At 38.2% G+C, this 18,736-nt stretch overlaps 2 protein-coding genes across 2 annotated transcripts; both read right to left on the bottom strand.

Moving 5' to 3' along the window:
- Positions 1 to 4,052: 4,052 nt before the first annotated feature.
- LOC116729636 (trace amine-associated receptor 3-like) lies at positions 4,053 to 4,943 on the bottom strand. Its single transcript, XM_032578306.1, has one exon. The coding sequence runs from the start codon at positions 4,941 to 4,943 to the stop codon at positions 4,053 to 4,055; it is 891 nt and encodes a 296-aa protein (XP_032434197.1).
- Positions 4,944 to 13,240: 8,297 nt separating this feature from the next.
- On the bottom strand, positions 13,241 to 14,107 carry LOC116729635 (G-protein coupled receptor 15-like). The gene has a single exon (XM_032578305.1). The coding sequence runs from the start codon at positions 14,105 to 14,107 to the stop codon at positions 13,241 to 13,243; it is 867 nt and encodes a 288-aa protein (XP_032434196.1).
- Positions 14,108 to 18,736: the final 4,629 nt, after the last annotated feature.

Raw genomic sequence — 18,736 nt, 5'->3', positions numbered from 1 at the left:
CTACAATATGATTCACAGGAATATAAAAATAACAAACAGGAATAATCGCATTTAGTCATATACTTTTAGGTAGTGATGCTAAATTGCTCATCTAAAAATTTGCTGCAGAGTTTGATCTGATTATCTCAGCCCCTTTCTGGGATCTGTTTTCGGACATGAGCCAACTCTGGAAAAAGCGATCAATTTTAGATTTAGTTTAAATCACATCGATTTTATACTTGACATGATTGTAAAAGATCTCTACTTCACATTTTCTGTAATTTAACTTTTTTTCCCTTCTTCTGTGAAGCACTTACCTCCTGCTGCACCGGGGGCACAGCCGCCCCCACACCGTCCTCACTGTGGCCTCCCGCAGGGCCGGGCTCCCCCACATGTAAACGGACGGAGTGGAAACAGCATTTAAACGAGCCAGGATCGCAAAAAGGTTCGTGGCTTCGTTTCTAAACGTCAGCCCCCCTCCTGTAAAGAACTTTATGGCAATATTCACAAAAGAGGGGCACCACAATACCAGGAAGCTTATCACAACAAAAATAATGATCTTCAGCGACTCCCTCTTGCTCTCTCTCTCTGGACCTGGGGGCTCCCTCTCCAGCTGATACTTTGCTACAACATAAAGTTTGATTGTCATGACCACTTTGGTGAGCACTATCAGCTGAAAGAAGATGATTCCAAACACATACAGCTGTGTGGCTTTGGAGACTGGTAGCAGGTTCCTGGCCACTAGGTGGGCAGCATTGTACAGCCAGCAGTAGACATTTATTCCTATCACAACCTGCCTTGTTATGAAGCGGCTGTAGACAAATGGATAGCATACAGCAAAATACCTGTCAAACTGAGCAAACAGAAAGGTCAGAATGTTGACCCCTAGCAGATCCCGTAACACACTGTATGTCCCATTTCTGAAAGGATACCCGTCATGAACATCAAACAGGCCCAGATAATAGACAGAGAAGCCCACCAGAGTGTCACAGATGCTGGTGTTCAGCATGAAAATGAAGCGGTTCTGAAGGCGGAGCGCTCTGGTGGTCGAGATCCCGATCACCACCGTCCCTGCAATCAGGACGGTGGTGGTGGCGAACAAAATCTGGAAGATGAAGATGAAGTAGTCCTCAGGACTGCTGAAGTCCACAGAGAGAGGAACTCCTGCAGCTGCAGAGTCCGTCATGTTGGACAGGAGCATCGTTAATGAAGCTCAGCCACAGACGTCGGTATTTATGTTCTGTGAAGTCACTGGGGACGAACTCCTCGGAGTTCAAGTAAATTCTCTCTTCACACTTTTGCAAAACTTTCAAAACTTTCAAACTTTTAGTCACGTAACCAAACAATAAAGGTATTTTATTGCCTTTTTATGTGATTGAAACTATAATTATGAAATTATATGCCACTTACACTTAGTGGCATATAATATTGAAGTGGAAAAGAAAAATAATTACTTCATTTATTTATTCATTTATTTTTCGAAGTGTATTGTGCAGTAGCCACATTTACTCTAAACCCCTTTACCTTGAAACTTTAGCAGGAGAAGGGATTGTTGATCAAAGTGGACAGAAACATGAATGTAACTAATGTGATCTTTATCAAATCTCTCTGAGACTGAGTGGTTTTGACTACAGATCCCAATTTCTAGATGTGCAGAGCTGGTGATGAGGATAGCTTTACAATATGCACACCAGCCTTTTCAGTCTTTTATTTGACAAATAAAAATTAAAACTGTGTATAAATTTTATTCTACTCCACAATTCTTCACCACATTGTTTGGTCTTTACAATAAGATTACAATAGTAAATTTCATACTTGAAATGTAAGAAGGTGATGGAAGAAATGATGAAGACAAACATATAATTCAACTATTTTATTGAATGTCATTTGTTCATGGGTTGAAACCATATTTTTTGTTCTTTGTCTTTTTAATGAAAGTGTTCAGTTTTGTTTTTGTTTACTTTTATTTCTTATTATATGACATCACTGATCTGAAGCTATATACTGTTCATCTTATTCGCCGGTTGTGTGTCCTGTGTGCTGTCTATGCTATGTGCAGCGTTTGTGTGATACAGATGAGATGCTATTGTATATTTCTCTTCCTGTTTTTTTCATTCTGTGTTATTTCTATTCTGTAGCAGAATTGAAACAGCACGAGTAGAGAGACTTATTCACACATTTGAAATGTTTTCCCTTGTTTTTTCCCTCTCCTACAGACATAACAATTAAAAAATAATCCCTTTGTCATACTTTTAAGTATTCGTTAAAACCCAAAACCGGAAGTGAAACCAGCTACTTCGTCTTTGCAAAAAAAATGATTCATTCGAGCAACACGCCACAGACAGTTATGATTTGTTCTTTATTTCCTTAGCTGCACTCACATGGATGTTTTTTTTTTGTTGTTGTTGTTTTTTTTTTAACAGCACTGGATCTTGATTGCACGCATTTGGAAAGCAAATTTATTACTAGCCTAAACCACTGAGATATAATTTGAGTTCCATATTTTCACTTAAGAAAACAAAACATAAAACTGTTTGTTTCTGTAGGTTGTCAGGTTTCGGAAAAAATTTGACAGCATGGAAACCTCCGTTAAATTACGGGATTATTTGCGCACTATATGCACCAAGGAAGCGCAGCTATGCGCACGCACCAGTTAGTGATGATTATCATTGCTCAATGTCCCGTGGTTATTAGTAGGTTTTCTTTAGTTTTACACTGAGGCACGGGGATGTGGCTGAAACTGATGAGGAAGGAAAGAAAACATGTTTTCCTGTTGCTGCAATAACAGCTGAACTGAGTTTCTTCCGTCATGAAATCCAGTTGGAGGGATTTTATCCTGCACGTCTCATTAAAAGGCTCGGAAACGTTTTAGTCTCTGAAAAGATGAAACTGTATTTTATTAGATTGCGTAAGTAAAACAAACAAACAAAAAAACCCCCAGATAATTAAGAAGTACAAGAAAACAAAATAGATTAAAAAAAATGAAAGCAAGGAATGTGTGAATTTTAGAACGTTGTTCAAAGTTCAGACAAATTCTCAATGTGGTAAAAATAATATTGGGGTCTAATTTAGGAAACTAATGTTTAACTAAGACTGAGAAAAATAACTTGGAATTTGATGATTTATCATTTTTTTAATTGAAAAATGAGGAACATGGAGGCAGAGGAGCATCATACTTCCAAGAAGACATAAGAGAGTACATGTTAACAGGAACTTTGGGGAGATGTCAACATGTTTCTCTGAATTTGGGATCAACCTTTATCACACAGAACGGGTCAAGGCTTGGAATGTGACAGGGTAAATCATCACTGTTTCAGGATTATTATGACTCATCGAGGTGCATCCATAAATAAAGTGCCAACATACAAGATTTTTTTTTTCTAGCAACATCATTATTAAAGCCATATTACCTAAAACTTGGCATGCAGCAGATGAACAGGTTTATTGAAGATTATAGGGCTAGAAAATAAGAAAACTTAGCACCCCAGAAATTTGAACCAAAAAACTACATTTGGAAATTTGAAGAAATTTACAATTTTACAAAAGCAGTCAATTCAGAGCCTTTTGAAAGAGATTCAAGTTTCAATTAGTTTTAAAAATATACTCTTTTTCTAATTAAAGCACCACAAGGGAGAATACGCAGGCAGTGATACTATACTTTTTAAGACCAGTTTTGTTAAATTGAATCAGTATTACTGTACTGTATTGACAAAGATTATGAATTAAACCGAAAAATAGAAAACAAATGCATCTTATATACACGAACACAGTACTGTTTAAAGTATTTCCACAAAATAACAAAAGTGGAGGAATGTATTTCTGTTCATCTTGGCGCCTTATTAGGATCTGCCTTCAGACAAGAGCCACATCTGGACATAAAAAAGAGCTTTTATGAGTTTAAACTGCCTTTACTTGGTAGTCATTGGATAATTTCTCATCAATTATCCATATGAATCACACCTGTTTGGAAAGCAACTTATAGGGAGACTTTTATCTTTCCTGATGCCTTACAAAAATGAATAACATTCAATTGAACTGAATAGTGACTGCATTTTTTTTTCCCCAAGACGCACTTACTTTCTCCTGCTGCACCGGGGGCACAGCCGCCCCCACACCGTCCTCACTGTGGCCTCCCGCAGGGCCGGGCTCCCCCACATGTAAACGGACGGAGTGCACACAGCATTAAAACGAGCCAGGATTGCAAAAAGGTTCGTGGCTTCGTTTCTGAATGTCAGCCCCCCTCCTGTAAAGAACTTTATGGCAATATTCACAAAAGAGGGGCACCACAATACCAGGAAGCTTATCACAACAAAAATAATGATCTTCAGAGACTCCCTCTTGCTCTCTCTCTCTGGACCTGGGGGCTCCCTTTCCAGCTGATACTTTGCTACAACATAAAGTTTGATTGTCATGGCCACTTTGGTGAGCACTATCAGCTGAAAGAAGACTATACTGAACACATACAGCTGTATAGCTTTGGAGACTGGCAGCAGGTTCCTGGCCAGCAGGTGAGTGGCGTTGTACAGCCAGCAGTAGACATTTATTCCTATCACAACCTGCCTTGTTATGAAGCGGCTGTAGACAAATGGATAGCATACAGCAAAATACCTGTCAAACTGAGCAAACAGAAAGGTTAGAATGTTGACCCCTAAAAGTGATGGCAACACATTATATGTCCCGTTTCTGGATGGATAGCCCTCCTGAACATCAAACAGGCCCAGATAATAGACAGAGAAGCCCACCAGAGTGTCACAGATGCTGGTGTTTAGCATGAAAATGAAGCGGTTCTGAAGGCGGAGCGCTCTGGTGGCCGAGATCCCGATCACCACCGTCCCTGCAATCAGGACGGTGGTGGTGGCGAACAAAATCTGGAAGATGAAGATGAAGTAGTCCTCAAGACTGCTGAAGTCCACAGAGAGAGGAACTCCTGCAGCTGCAGAGTCCGTCATGTTGGACAGGAGCATCGTTAATGAAGCTCAGCCACAGACGTCGGTATTTATGTTCTGTGAAGTCACTGGGGACGAACTCCTCGGAGTTCAAGTAAATTCTTTCTTGATGTACAGTGCCTTGATAAAGTATTCATACCCTGTGATTATTTTTTGTCACATCCACAATTTTTGTTGCATTTTGCTGAAATGCTGTGTAACAGATCAACACAAAGTTACACATGATGAAAAGTGAAACAACTTTTACAAGTTAAAAGTAGAAAAGTGGATTTTGTTGTTGTGTTGTGACTTTTACTGTTTTGTGTGCCATTAGTTTTGTTGTGGATTTTGGTGTGGTGTTGTTTTTATTGATGCTGTGTTTTGACTTTTGTAGTGTCGTAACCCTTGTTGTTCTGTTGTGCATTTGGTTTTGTGTTGTGGCTTTTGTTCTTTTGTTGTGACTTTTGAGTCTGTGTTGTAACATTGGTTGTGTTGTGACTTTTGTTGTGGCTTTTACATTTTGTTAACCCCTATGGGCCACCATACAGAGGTTAATTCAAGAACCTTAGAAAACACACTGCATCACAAAGACCAAGGAACACAGCAGATGTGTCTGTAATAAAGTTCTGGGTGTTTTTGACTGTTTACTCACTGCTGTATTGAGGTTCAAGGCCTTGTATATAACTGAAAACCATATTTGTGCACCTTTGAGTGTTGGTTTTTTGTGAATCTTTACCTTAAGCAAAAAGATCAATATCATTGGTCATTTTGCTTATGTCACTTGAATTCAACCATTTGAATTCAAGTGGCTGAATTTAAATTAAACACTGGCAATGCAACACAAGAAATAGCTCGTCTGAACTTAGTTGAAATCTGGCTGATAATTTTATTTAGACAAAAACAAACGAATAAAAAAACAATAGAAATGCCTTAAATTATATTTGATAACAAAAACACACCCGTTTTTCCTAATGGCTTGACGATTTAATCATTAACCAACAGCTGAAACCCCCAAAATAAAAATATTTTGACAAACAGGAAAGTTCTGTAGAGTGGGGATAAAATAGGAACATTTAAAATAGAGAAGGAACAACATATTATTATTATTATTATTATTTTGTGGAATTTTTTGTGTATTTTAGGTCTTTATTTGTTATTTGTGCTTAGAATGCATCTTAAAGGTTTTTTGTTGAAGTGAGAAATAAGCAGGTGGAAGTAAAAAGCTTCCACCAGAGGGCGGTAAGATTACCAAAGACAATATGATTTGGGTTTTTTTTTCCCCACTACTGGTTTGGGAGACAATCTTTTTTTTTTATTAACTGAATCATTATTTTTATATATATATATATATATATATATATATATATATATTTAATAGAAATACAAAGGGGACTTTGTCTATTAAAACCAACATTGTCTCAAACAATGGAAATGTGTGAGTGTTAGAATAGTGGAAAATACAGAAATATTTACTGTTTACTAGGATGTTCCTGGAGAGAATTATACTAAAACATGACTTTACTCAAATTTAAGATAAAAAAACAATGTTTTTAGATTAGGTAATTATTTTATTTTTATATGTCTACATTGAACTCATCTAACATTGGTATATAAAGCAGCCTGATTTACATGTAATGTCATCCCTGAAGGAGAGGGATTAATTTTTTTTATGTCGTAGCAAATAAAACATGTACTAATGTTGAAAAAGGCAACATTTGTAGGGAAAAAAAAACATTGCACTTATGAGTAGAGCCACAGAGGACAGGGGTAGTTTCATTGAAAACTTGCAAAGTCCCTCAGTGCTAAATAACTTTTGCTGGAGTAAGGGAGACGCCTGGGACAACATATATTATTCTGGAAGAAACAGGGCTTGTCATCATTAGAGGCAGTTTCTATTCAGAGATACTGAGAAGAGATTCTGATGAGTGGTAACCCCATATGGCCAAACACTATTCAAGATGCCATTGCAGATCAAGATCTATAAGAAACTACATCCAGAATTTGAGAAGAGATGGAACGGCCTCTCGGTGGTCTTAACCTCAAACCTGAAAACTTGAGGAATCAGCTTGTGTGTGCTGCTTGTGAATGAGTAACCTGATTTGGAACAAATGATGGCTGCAGATTTAGAGGAGAATATAGCGACTTGTGACCAAACTGGTGAAGAAGAGGAAACGGGTAGTTGTGGTTGTGTATGGATCTCCCACAAATTAACAAAGTTCTTGTCAAATTAATTAAAAACATGTTAATTTCATATATCTTGTTTCTTCAGATTCAATCAGTTCAAGACATACAACACTAAACAAAAGTTCATCACATTAAAATGCTTGGAAACGGCAGAGACCACAGGTTTGGAATAAGCAACTTTCTTCAACCAGCTTCCTTCAAATGTTGCACAATTTAATTAAAGGTAAGAAAACGAAGGGAACAATAAAAAATACTGCAAAAAACCTTCTCTTTCTTTCACAGCAAATTCATTCTAGAGCCTTTATTTAACTTTCTTTGTTTTTTCGGGTAAATCTGAAAGTATAGATTTACTACAGTTCAAGTATTGATGTCTGTCTTTCCTTTCCTTTTGCCTGTTTATGGTTCATCTTTGCACTAGAGCAAGTATTATTTTTAGACAATTATCATTTTTGCCATAATTTTATTAACGTGTATCATCACTTTTGTTTACAGGCTATTTGCACTAAACACGTTTTTAAAGTAAAACAAACCCGAACATGTATTAAAATAAAATAGTAACTATACAAATATATATTTTAACAGACAGAAATTTAAAATATGAAACTACAAACCAGCATGGAAGTCCAAAAGCTCAAACCTTAGCAGCGACTTTCGAAACCTTAATAGACCTAAAAAAGAAAAGTGCAAACATAAGTGGAATCAAATGCTTTTCTTCCGATTTACACCGATAAAGGTTTTGATGTGTTGTGTCTTCTCTGTTTCCTGGATGCAAGTCCAAAGTGTTAACTTTTAAAACCTAATGACCAACCAACCATTTATGTGTTTTGCAGATTTTACTCCACACGCTTTTCCACGCGGCCGCTCGGAGCGCGGGGCTGGCCCACAGGTACAGACACGGAGTGCAAAGCGCGTTGCTCCTGGACAGGATTTTCATTGGATTGTTTGCATCGTTTTTAAAAGTAACATGCTTTCCTGTCAGTGATGACAGAATCGTATAGGACATGCTTGGCCCCCAGAAGAGCAGGAAAAACACCACCACCACTATTATGATCAACAGAGACTCTTTCTTACTTTCTCTCTCCGGGCCTGGAGGCTCTCGGAGAAGCTGGAATCTGACCACGAAAAGAAGCTTAATAGTCATAGACACTTTGGTGACGATAATTACAAAGATACTTATTCTGCTATAAACTGCAATGTCCAAAGCTTTTGACAATGGGACCATGCGCTGGATGACCAAAAGGCCGTAAACATGCACCCAAGTATAAATAGCCACACAGACAACAACTTTTGTGGAGATAAAACGAGCATAAAAGAACGGATGGCAAACAGCAAAATATCGATCAAACTGTGCGAATAAAAATGTCATAATATTAACCCCTAATAGAGAGGGCAAAATATAAAAAGTCCCGTTTTTGGAAGGATAATCCTCAGTTACATCAAAAAGAAACTGATAGAAAATGCCACAGCCAGTCAGTGTGTCAGAAATGCTGGTGTTCAACATAAATATAAAGCGGTGCTGCACTAAAAGAGCCTGGGTGGAAATGATGCCGCACAACACAGAGCCCGCTACGAGCACAGTGCTGATCCCCGATATGATGTGGAAAATGAAGAGGAAATAATCTCCTGGAGAGGTGAAGTCAACACACAGAGGAACCAAAGTTAAATTGCTGGACAGGATCATTATGGATGGAAATGTAGTGGAAGCAGCCCAGTACGATCTGCCACCAAAACATGACATTTATTAAAACTACGAAGCTTTGGGAGTTTTAATGACTTGCCCCTTTCTGATGGACTGGATGCTCTGCATGGTGTTGTTAATGGATTGGATACGTTGCTAATGATAGTCTTTGCTCCTCCCATAACCTGGATCCCGTTACTCATGCATTAGATTGATGATGTAATTCTAATTCAGCTTTCTTACATTTGGGTGAAAAGAATTATGCCAAATTCATGGTGAGGCTGCTGTCCGAGGTGCTGAAGCTGGGGATTTGGTGGTTTCCCATGACAAAGTGGAATTAATATGAGGACAAAAAATAAAGTGCCAAGAGGTAAAAGTAACAATGTGAAGTGTACAGAACTAGAACTAATCCTATAAATTTCTATAAACAAGTCCTATTCTAACAAGACAGTGAATTTGATTGAATAAGCCTCGCTGTTTTCACTTCCTTGTTTGTTGTTAATCCCTGAAAGCAGAAAAAATGTTGACTTCATAAAGGGAAGTGACCCAAAGTCAGAGGTGGGTAACTAGTTACATTTACTGAGTTACATCTACTTGAAGAACTTTTTGGAAAACAAAAAATAAACGTTTTTGTTGTTTAGTAGTTTTACCTTGCAGTACTTTTTGCTCTGTGCTGTGGGCAGTGCTGTGATTCTTTTTTTATTGCAAAGAGAATCAGTCCTTTTTAAACTTTTGTCATGTTTTCTTTAGCTTCACTAAAGAAGCTAAAATTTCTGAGATTAATCTCAAAGTTTCAGTTTTTTCTCAAACGTGTTCAACTGTCATAGTTCAGAAATATCCAAGTTTTTTTTCTAGAAAATTTCTGAATTTAATCTCAAAATTGCCAAGTTTTTTTTCTTGCGCATTTACATCTTCTTCACCTCAAAGAAACTCCAACTTTTTTTCTAGTTGGAAAAAAAACTAACTGTGGTCTGTAAGTCAAGACCACAGACGATAATCTTCAGCCTACCCATGTGTTGTTATGAGTTTTATGAGTTGTGATCCACCAGTTGAGAGTTCCTTAATGAGATATAAATGGGTTTGGAAAGTTTTTGATGCAATGTGGACATTTCTATTGTTTTCTGCCATTTCCACCTGTAGGACATTTCATATCCGCTTTGAGAATGGACACTTCAAATCTTTTTCCACAATCTGGTTGTAATTCATAGGCTATTTATTCATTTTCATGATTTGCTTGTTGCCAACTTTCCAGAAAGTAAAATCACACAATTAATCAGAAGAAACATTTGTTGTTACACCAAAGCCTGCAAAAAAGCCTTCGACCCAATTTCTTTTTTTTCTCACAGGTCTAATTTTTTATGTTTATTCTACTGACTCGCATATTGAGTGCAAAGCTGTTAATATGTATATACAGTATATATATATATATATATATATATATATATATATATATATATAGAGAGAGAGAGAGAGAGAGAGAGAGAGAGAGAGAGAGAGAGAGAGAGAGAGAGAGAGAAGTTGAGTTGATGTCCCGGTTCATCGTGGGAGGGAGCAGCTCAAAGTCAATCAGCTGCACAAACTGAGAGTCTCAGCTGTTTTAAAGCCTTATTCTTATGGTGGATTGAATGGTTGTTGTAGGAGGAGACTATGCTGCCTAAATAGAACACAACCAATGCAGGTAAAGATCGGAAATAGTAGATGTAGTTTTCAATGTATGATGTTCAGAGTAACGTGAAGAAACTCTGCTGTTTTTTCTTGTTTTAATCACATTTAATGGTTTTCATACAACAACGCAAGTACATACAAGATACCGTTTTTAGATCAGTCTTAGGGGACAAATTTTGGCCCAGTTTTCATTGCAAAACTGCTTTAATTCGACATCATTGATCAAACAAGAACGACCAATTTGATATCAAGCCACAGCATCTCAGTTATATTTAAGGTCAGCCTTTGACTATGCCACTTCAACACCTTGATATCACTCTGTTGAGCCATTTAAAGCTGGACTTTGTTGATATATCATCACACCAAAATTATGGTTCCAGCAATTACAACAGATTGCACACCACCACCACTGGTAATTATATTTTATTACCAGTGGAAATCCTTACCTTTGTGAAATCCTGTGTGCAAATGAGTTTAGACCTAACAAGAAGTTCCACTTTTATTCCATCAATCCACAGAATATTTAACAAACAGGCTTAAGATCATCAAAAACATTTTGGCAAATGTAAAATTTTCCTTTCTTTTTCTATTAAATGACAAAATACTGGAACATTTGAATTAAGAGCATTTTTACCAATCTCATTCTTATTGTTTGTTAGTTTGTATATTTATTTGAATTACCATTCATCATTGCCATGGCAATAGCCACTCTTCCTGAGGTCCAGGAAGAGTAGCCATTGTTGAATCATGAACACTAACCACATCTTATATAAGAAGGCTGGAGAAATGTTGTGTCATGGACAGATCAACGTGGTGGACCACAACAAGTGGGACATTTTTCCAAATTAAACTTAAAAAATGTATGCTTCACCGCCACATAATGAACATGCTGAGCTTGACAACATCCAGCTACAAACACAATATGAAACGAAATGGGAAAAATAGAGCGGGAGTGGGAAGGACTTGCAGTAGTTGGGTCAGTCTCAGAAACAGAAAGATGTTGGTGATTCATTTGAAGGCAGAAATCATCCAGGTTACGAGTTTTACTAAAGAAAATAAATAATAAAAATACAAAGAGTAAATATTGAAAATGAGGGGGGGGGGGGGGGGGGTTGTGAGACATGAAACAGAACTAGGGCGTGTAAATGTTTGACCATTTACAAAACAAAACACAGTAGGAACACACACCTGGAAAGAAGAAATCCAAAGAAAGCCACAAGACGCTTTGTCTGCTGTTCTCCATAAGCTTTGTTGGCGACACAGAAAACACATGGGGGGAGGTGTACAACACTAAACTTGTTGATGAACATGTAAAATGTTAAAAAAAAGCATTAGTTATTTTTTGATGAACATGTAAAATGTTAAAAAAAGCATTAGTTATTTTTTTTGCACAAAAAAAATAACTAATGCTGCACATCACCCTGACACATCATCCCCAAGAAGAGTGGGAAAACAAAAACAAAAAACAACTAACCTGTGTTATGCTGATTTAAACTAATGTAAAGTATTTTAGCAGTTGATACGTGACAACAACAAGAATCTAATACCGAAAGGGTGCCGATGTTCTGACTTTAACAACCAAACTCAAAAGATAAATGTATTTTTTCAGCGCATGCTAAGCTAACTTAAAGTTATTCAAGGTCTTCAAGCAGGTGGAACGAGTCAAGGAGCTATCCGAGGTGCTGAACCTTCAGACGGGACTGAATCAGCTATTTTTTATACAGCTCACTATCCGACACCCAACCATTTTGGATTACTAAAAGCTTATTAAACAAACTTCGAAGACAAAACTGAGTTTTCGAATGCAGTTCATGTCCTCTTATAAGCGCATTTTCTCCGCGTGTCTTTCTGTTAGTTGTTTTATTTTCTCAGTTCAGCCTGTGAAGTATTGCATTGAGATATCAGATACCAATATGTCTTCATTTTGTTATTTTCTTATGATCGTTTAATACGAACCATACACAACTGACAAATTATCTGGTGCGTAAGGTTTTATGTTTTTGGGTCATTTTCTGCACATTTTCAGAGTTCAGTTGGATCAAAACTGAACATTTTTGATCGAACCTGCGCGTTTTACGACAAGGCGCGTAAATTTGAACCAATGTTTTACTTTGTACAAATTGTAATTTCTTATTTCGATAGATGTCTGCTTTTAACTGTCTGTCGGCATGTCCGTTAAATTTACTTACAATAATCAAAATGCATGGGTATAGTTTGAAGTTTTTGCCAGATTTAAACATGTTCGTTCACATTGGAAATTGACAATGTGAAATTAGTTCATTCTAAACGTAACCAATTTAATTAAAAAAATAAATTAGTTCAACAAAACGAATGGGTCAGCTATTACGGAATTACTTGTCAAAATTAAACATTTCAAAAGCGTCTCGTGAAATCTTTGCTAAATATATTCAACTTACATCCAACTGGATATTAAATTGATAAATGAGTAAACATGTCAAAGCAGATCTGCAGACGGATTTTTGGCTGATTTTGCACTTTGAAACAACACAATCACATTTTAAAATCCGGATTATTTACTAGCAAACATGTTGAGCGTTGCCTTGTGCTTTTCGTTTCATACGGTCCATCGAGAGGCATAAAAAATTGCATTTTTAGGGAAGTCGTGTTAGTTTGTAGATGATGAAATACTTGCAGGCTAGTATATCTTCTCTATTATAACTTTGATGATGAAGGTGCTTCATTAGAGGTCACTCCGGTCATATTAAAGGCCACTCTGTAGGAGAGCATCCACTGTGTTAGATTTACTTCTCGCATAAAAGTTAAAAACGGATTTTGATGTAAGCGCTCATTACCTCCCCTTCCTCCAGGGGCAGACCTTCTGCCACACGGTTCTCCATACGGCGCCCCGCAGCGCCGGGCTCCCCCACAGATACACGGCCGGAGTGACCAGCGCGTTCATCCGCGCCATGGTGGCAAACAGGTTGGTGGCTTCATTCCTGAACCTGAGCCCCTTCCCAGTCAGCTGCCGGACAATGATGTTAACAAAGGACGGGCTCCACAGAGCCAGGAAACATATGACCACAAACACAATGATGCGCAAAGACTCCTTCTTGCTGTTCCTGTCCGCGCTGGGCGCCTCTCTCACCAGCTGGCTCCTGGCTATGATGTACAGCTTGACCGTCATGACCACCTTAATGAGAACTATGACCTGCAGGGTCATCACACCGAACGCGTTCATCTGGGCCGCCTTTGAGATGGGAACTAAGTTCTGCGCCGTCAGGATCGAGTAGGTGTAGATCCAGCAGAACCCACAAACTGAAATGACAGCAGGCCTTGTTATGTAGCGGTTGTAAAAGAAAGGGTGGCACACAGCAAAGTAGCGGTCAAACTGAGCGAAAAGGAAGGTAAGGACATTAACACCGAGGAATGACGGCAAAATGTAGAAGGTTCCGTTCCTGGAGGGGTAGCCCTCTTGGACGTCGAAGAGGCCGAGGTAGTAGACCGAGAAGCCGGTCAGAGTGTCACTGATGCTGGTGTTCAGCATGAAGATGAATCGGTTCTGGCCTCGCAGGAACCGGTTGGATAAGATCGCGATGACTACCGAGCCGGCCACCAGCACGGCGACGGTGGCGAACAGGATGTGGAAGATGAAAATGAGGAAGTCCTGTGGGCGGACAAAGTCCACCGACAGAGGGACCGTGCTGTTGAGGAGCATCCTGAAGCTCCAGGAAAGAAGCAGCTTTCACCGCTTTTTATAGGCTGGACAGTGTTGGTTAGGAATGAGACAAACCTCCAGAGAGGAGGGGGTTCATGATGTATTGATTGATAGATAGATAGATAGATAGATAGATAGATAGATAGATAGATAGATAGATAGATAGATAGATAGATAGATAGATAGATAGATAGATAGATAGATAGATAGATAGATAGATAGATAGATAGATAGATAGATAGATAGATAGATAGATAGACAAAGTTGACACTGCGTTTTGTTTTCTATTGCACATTATATGCATTTTTCAAACCATCGTGTTTAATGACCTAACAAACACACATTTTAGCATGTGTTGTGTAAATATCTTAAGATTGTACAGGAATTCAATACCTATTGGTTCATCATTGTGAAGGACACAAACCCACTCAGTTGAGTACTGAGATAAATTTGCTTTGCGGCCACAAGAGGGCGCACAAGACATGTTTCTTTCTGTCAGTGAGTTTAACACTACAACATTTCACCAGAAGGATTTTCACAAGCATTTCAATTATGTAATGGAGTGGATTGTGCAAAGTAGTTATAAAAGTTAGATATAAATCATGAACAGTATCCAAGTTTAAAAAAACCCCAATGCATTTATATTCAAGGTTATATTTCAGTGCAGCAGACTACAGTATAAGCAGTGATGGTTGCACAGTCTGATAATGTAGTTGATAGAAGGAATAACCAACAGTAATGTTGTGTGTTTTGTGTGTTTAGGACGCAGCAGCTGATCACTGAAGGAGCTCTCCAGCTCTGTAGTGATGAAGTGAATGGGACTGGAAACACTGTCCAAGAGTAATGTCATTTTTTGCAAGAACATTAACAATCAACTCACAACAACATTCTGGCATATTTAAAACAAAAATCAAAGAAAACAAAGCAATTATTGTCCTCCTGTCTGTTCTCAATTAGAGTTAGATCTGAACTTTGAATGAGCCATCCTCACACATGGACACATGTTGATCTGTAGCATTTCATTATAACCTTGGTGTCATGAAACCCGGGTGCCACAGGAAGGTAAAAAATTTTCATTTTGATTACATCTGCAGATCAGCTTTACTGTGGCCTTTTTATGGTCTTGTGGCAAACTCAATACTTTTATGGTTTATTTGTAAAAATTGCTTTCTTCTATAAAGTCCAAATTTATGGAGTGTTTAATTTTTTGTCTTCTTGACAATAATCTCAGCGGATCTGAGCAGCGGATCTCTGCATTTCCTCCAGAGTCACCATGAGCCGGTTATCCGCTCACTCATGTCAGTTTAGGTGTGCAGACACGATTTAGAAATATAGTGTGGTAGTATTTTCCATTTCCCAGTGATGGACTGGGCTGATCTCTGTAAGACGTCCAAAGCTTAAGATATATGGGTTTATAATTCTATTCTGCTTTACATTTCTTCACAACTTTCTTCTTGACTTGTCTGCTGTCTTCATTGGACTTCATGATGCTGTTTGTTCATTTACAGAACATCTGCATTGTGCTGAGAAACTGTATTTGCTGAAGTTCAAAGCACTGTATCTTAGGTACAAGAATGATCGTAAAAGATTCATATATTTGTTTGAATAAAAGAATATAAACCTCTTCCACTAATTAGTCGCTGCTCCCTGTCTATTCTTCAAGGGAATTAAGCTCGCTCAGGTTAATACCTCCCTTCATCTACATAAATCAGATTAGAGGGCAGCCCCTCTGCTGTTTCCTTACAGCTCCCTATAACACTTTCTTTCGCCTTGAGGCTCTGAGGTGGTTTCTCTGCATCTATGGCTAACTTCAGCCATGTTTTGTCTCCTGTGTTGCCTCTGACGAGCTTTGGCAACGTGCTGTTGTTTCTTTTCAGCATTGCCCTTGCTGCGGCGATCATCTACCTGAACGTGTCTGTGTTCCTCTCCATTCTTCTGAGCAGGTCGCTGCGCAGCGAGAACCGCTTCATGTACATGCTGAGCACCTGCCTCAGCGACATCTGCACCGGTGTCTCTTATTATTACGCCGGCGTGCTCGATGTGAAAGATCATTTCCCGTCCCCAACGCGCACGTTTTACATCGTGCCCACGTTTCTTGGCCTCTCCTTCATGGCCATCCTGGCCGCGCAGGCGGACCGGTACCATGCCGTTATATCTCCTTTTAAATATTCCCAGCGCATGACCAGAAACAGAACCCTGTTAGTTATCTTCGCGTACTGGTTCCATGCGTTCTTCATGGTGGCTGTGCAGAACCTGGTCCCAAGAGGGACAGCTGCTAAGATCACCAGCATCGGTACATTTACCGGGAACATTTTTGTTGTGGTTATAATGATAGGTCTGAACATCCGGCTGTTTATCATCGCCACCTTCCAGCTGGGCAGGGAGCCGCCCTCTGAGGAGAGAGACAACAAGCGCTCCTCGGTGTATCTCATTCTGGTGGTGGCTGTGTTTTTCCTGGCGGCCTGGATCCCCTTGTTCTGTCATATTACCGCCTGTAATTTCATTGGCACCACCTGCTACACCTTTAGGAATGAAGGCACCGATCCTCTTCGCATTTTGCCCAGGGTGAACGCTGCTCTGACCCCTGCTCTGTACTTGAGAGGGTGCAAAGCGCTGAGAGTGGCGCTCTTCTCCACAGTGTGGAGACCCTGTTGTAAAAACAGGTGAGGTGCTGATTGTGTTTCTATACATTTTAGGCTGTTTAGAGACAAGTTTTATCACACGTTTAAACTGCACCTATCAAATTTACTGTTTTGTGTACATCTGAAATACTTCTAGGATATAAATCTAAATTATAAATGAATACAATACGACAGAAGAACAATTTGTACGATTGAGAATAGGTGAGTAAAATATAAAGTGAACAGTAACCTCCTCCAATCAGAGTCGTACAGAAAACCTTCTTAATGTCACAGTTCAGGACTTTTCTTTCTCTCATTCTTTGCTCTTACTATGACAGCTGTGTCTTGGCCTGCTGACCCAAACTCTTTTGCTCTCTCTGTAAAGGCTACTTCACCGACAGCTTGGCCCCTCTAAGCATCCAGACCCGACTTAGTTGAGAGGTTGGATGGATTTTTAGGTCAGCATTCTTTGCTAACTACCATGTTTTAATTTTTCTTTTGTACTTTTTGTTGGAAGTTGTTCAATATTTCAATTGGTCTTGATGGGTTGGTTTATTCAATGTCCAATAGAGACATTGCAAAGTGATCACATTGCATTTTATATCAAGTTGTGTAGTTTATACAGAAGTCTAATAATTTCAAGAATATGTGATTTTCTTCTTAAGACAATGATGTTAGCAGTGCCTTTTAAAGCAATTTGTTTCTGCTGATTTGAAAATGTCCCAGTTGTCCAAATAAAATAATGTATGCTTAAGCAGATGTGGGACCTAAATTGCTAAATAAATTAAACTGTAGCTATATTTAAAGTCCATCTATCCAGTCACAACATAAAACTACTTTTGCATTTATTCTTTATTTTATTTTGATCTTGATTTAAGAAAGCATTCTTTTGACATAATCTGTAAGACTTTCTCTTTCTCTGTTGGTGTTTGTGGTGAATTTGTTCACGTCACATTGTGTCTTCAATAAAATGTAAAGACACTTAATATATTTTTACATTTTATTAGACTCTTCTTATCACAACAGAGATTATGTTGAATTTAAATGCAGATTTGTGTAATTTACTTTTTAAAAAACATTGTTTTACTTTTTTTGTTTTAAAAGTCACTTAAAGTATAGAGTTGTATTCAGTAAAAGTAACTTTACTCTTTCTCTCTATACATGTATATAAAACACATTAAAAATCTTCATCCAGATGTTTTTTATATGGTTCCCTAATTTATAATCATTCATGCTATTTTTCCTGCAAATTCTTTTAATTTCAACACAAAATACTTGAAGGGTTGCATCAAAAAGATTGCTATCACCAAACTGCAATTTAATTTCTCTTTCATTATTTAATATCATGCAAAGTTTTTCTCCTTTATTTCTAACCTGAGGAAATCAAATCTGTAAAAGGTTTCCATGTCATTTAGGTCCCGTTACTGAAATCATGTGTAACTGTGCAGTTGTTGTTTTTATGGTCTGGTTCTGCATTAGTTATTTGTAAGTAAGATCTGTGCTTCTTGGTCAGTGGAATAATTAAGTAATTAAGGCTTTTAAATAAGAATATGTTCTTAGAGAAGATAACATATTTAATCTTGAAATATCATGTGTACAAATGAAACAATGTGGTGCAATTTTGTTACTTTTTCTGCTTTTTCAACAGTGTATTGACACTGCAGAAAGATGCATTATGGAGCGTACTGCGAAGACGTAATTTGAAGCCTGACCACACGGGGTCAGGAGAGAGCTTTGGCACGCAGCCATAATATTCAAAACAATGCCAAAAGCAGATTTAATATATTGCATATATTTTATAAAATAAAGTCACCATTTCTTCTTTTGAACAATTGAGAAAGTAATGAAGTGCGGCGTGTTTACGAAATTTGAATCACTAATACAGACCTTAAAAGACTGGTTTGGACTGAAACTCATTAAGGCTTCATCCAGGTTTCTATTGGCTGGAGGAGGGTCGCTGTTGTGGGAGGAGGAGCCTGAACATCGTCACACTTCCGCACATCTGGTG

The sequence above is a fragment of the Xiphophorus hellerii genome, chromosome 12, assembly GCF_003331165.1.
Source record: "Xiphophorus hellerii strain 12219 chromosome 12, Xiphophorus_hellerii-4.1, whole genome shotgun sequence".
NCBI classification, from domain to species: Eukaryota; Metazoa; Chordata; class Actinopteri; order Cyprinodontiformes; family Poeciliidae; genus Xiphophorus; species Xiphophorus hellerii.
This window is presented reverse-complemented; position numbering and strand designations above follow the sequence as displayed.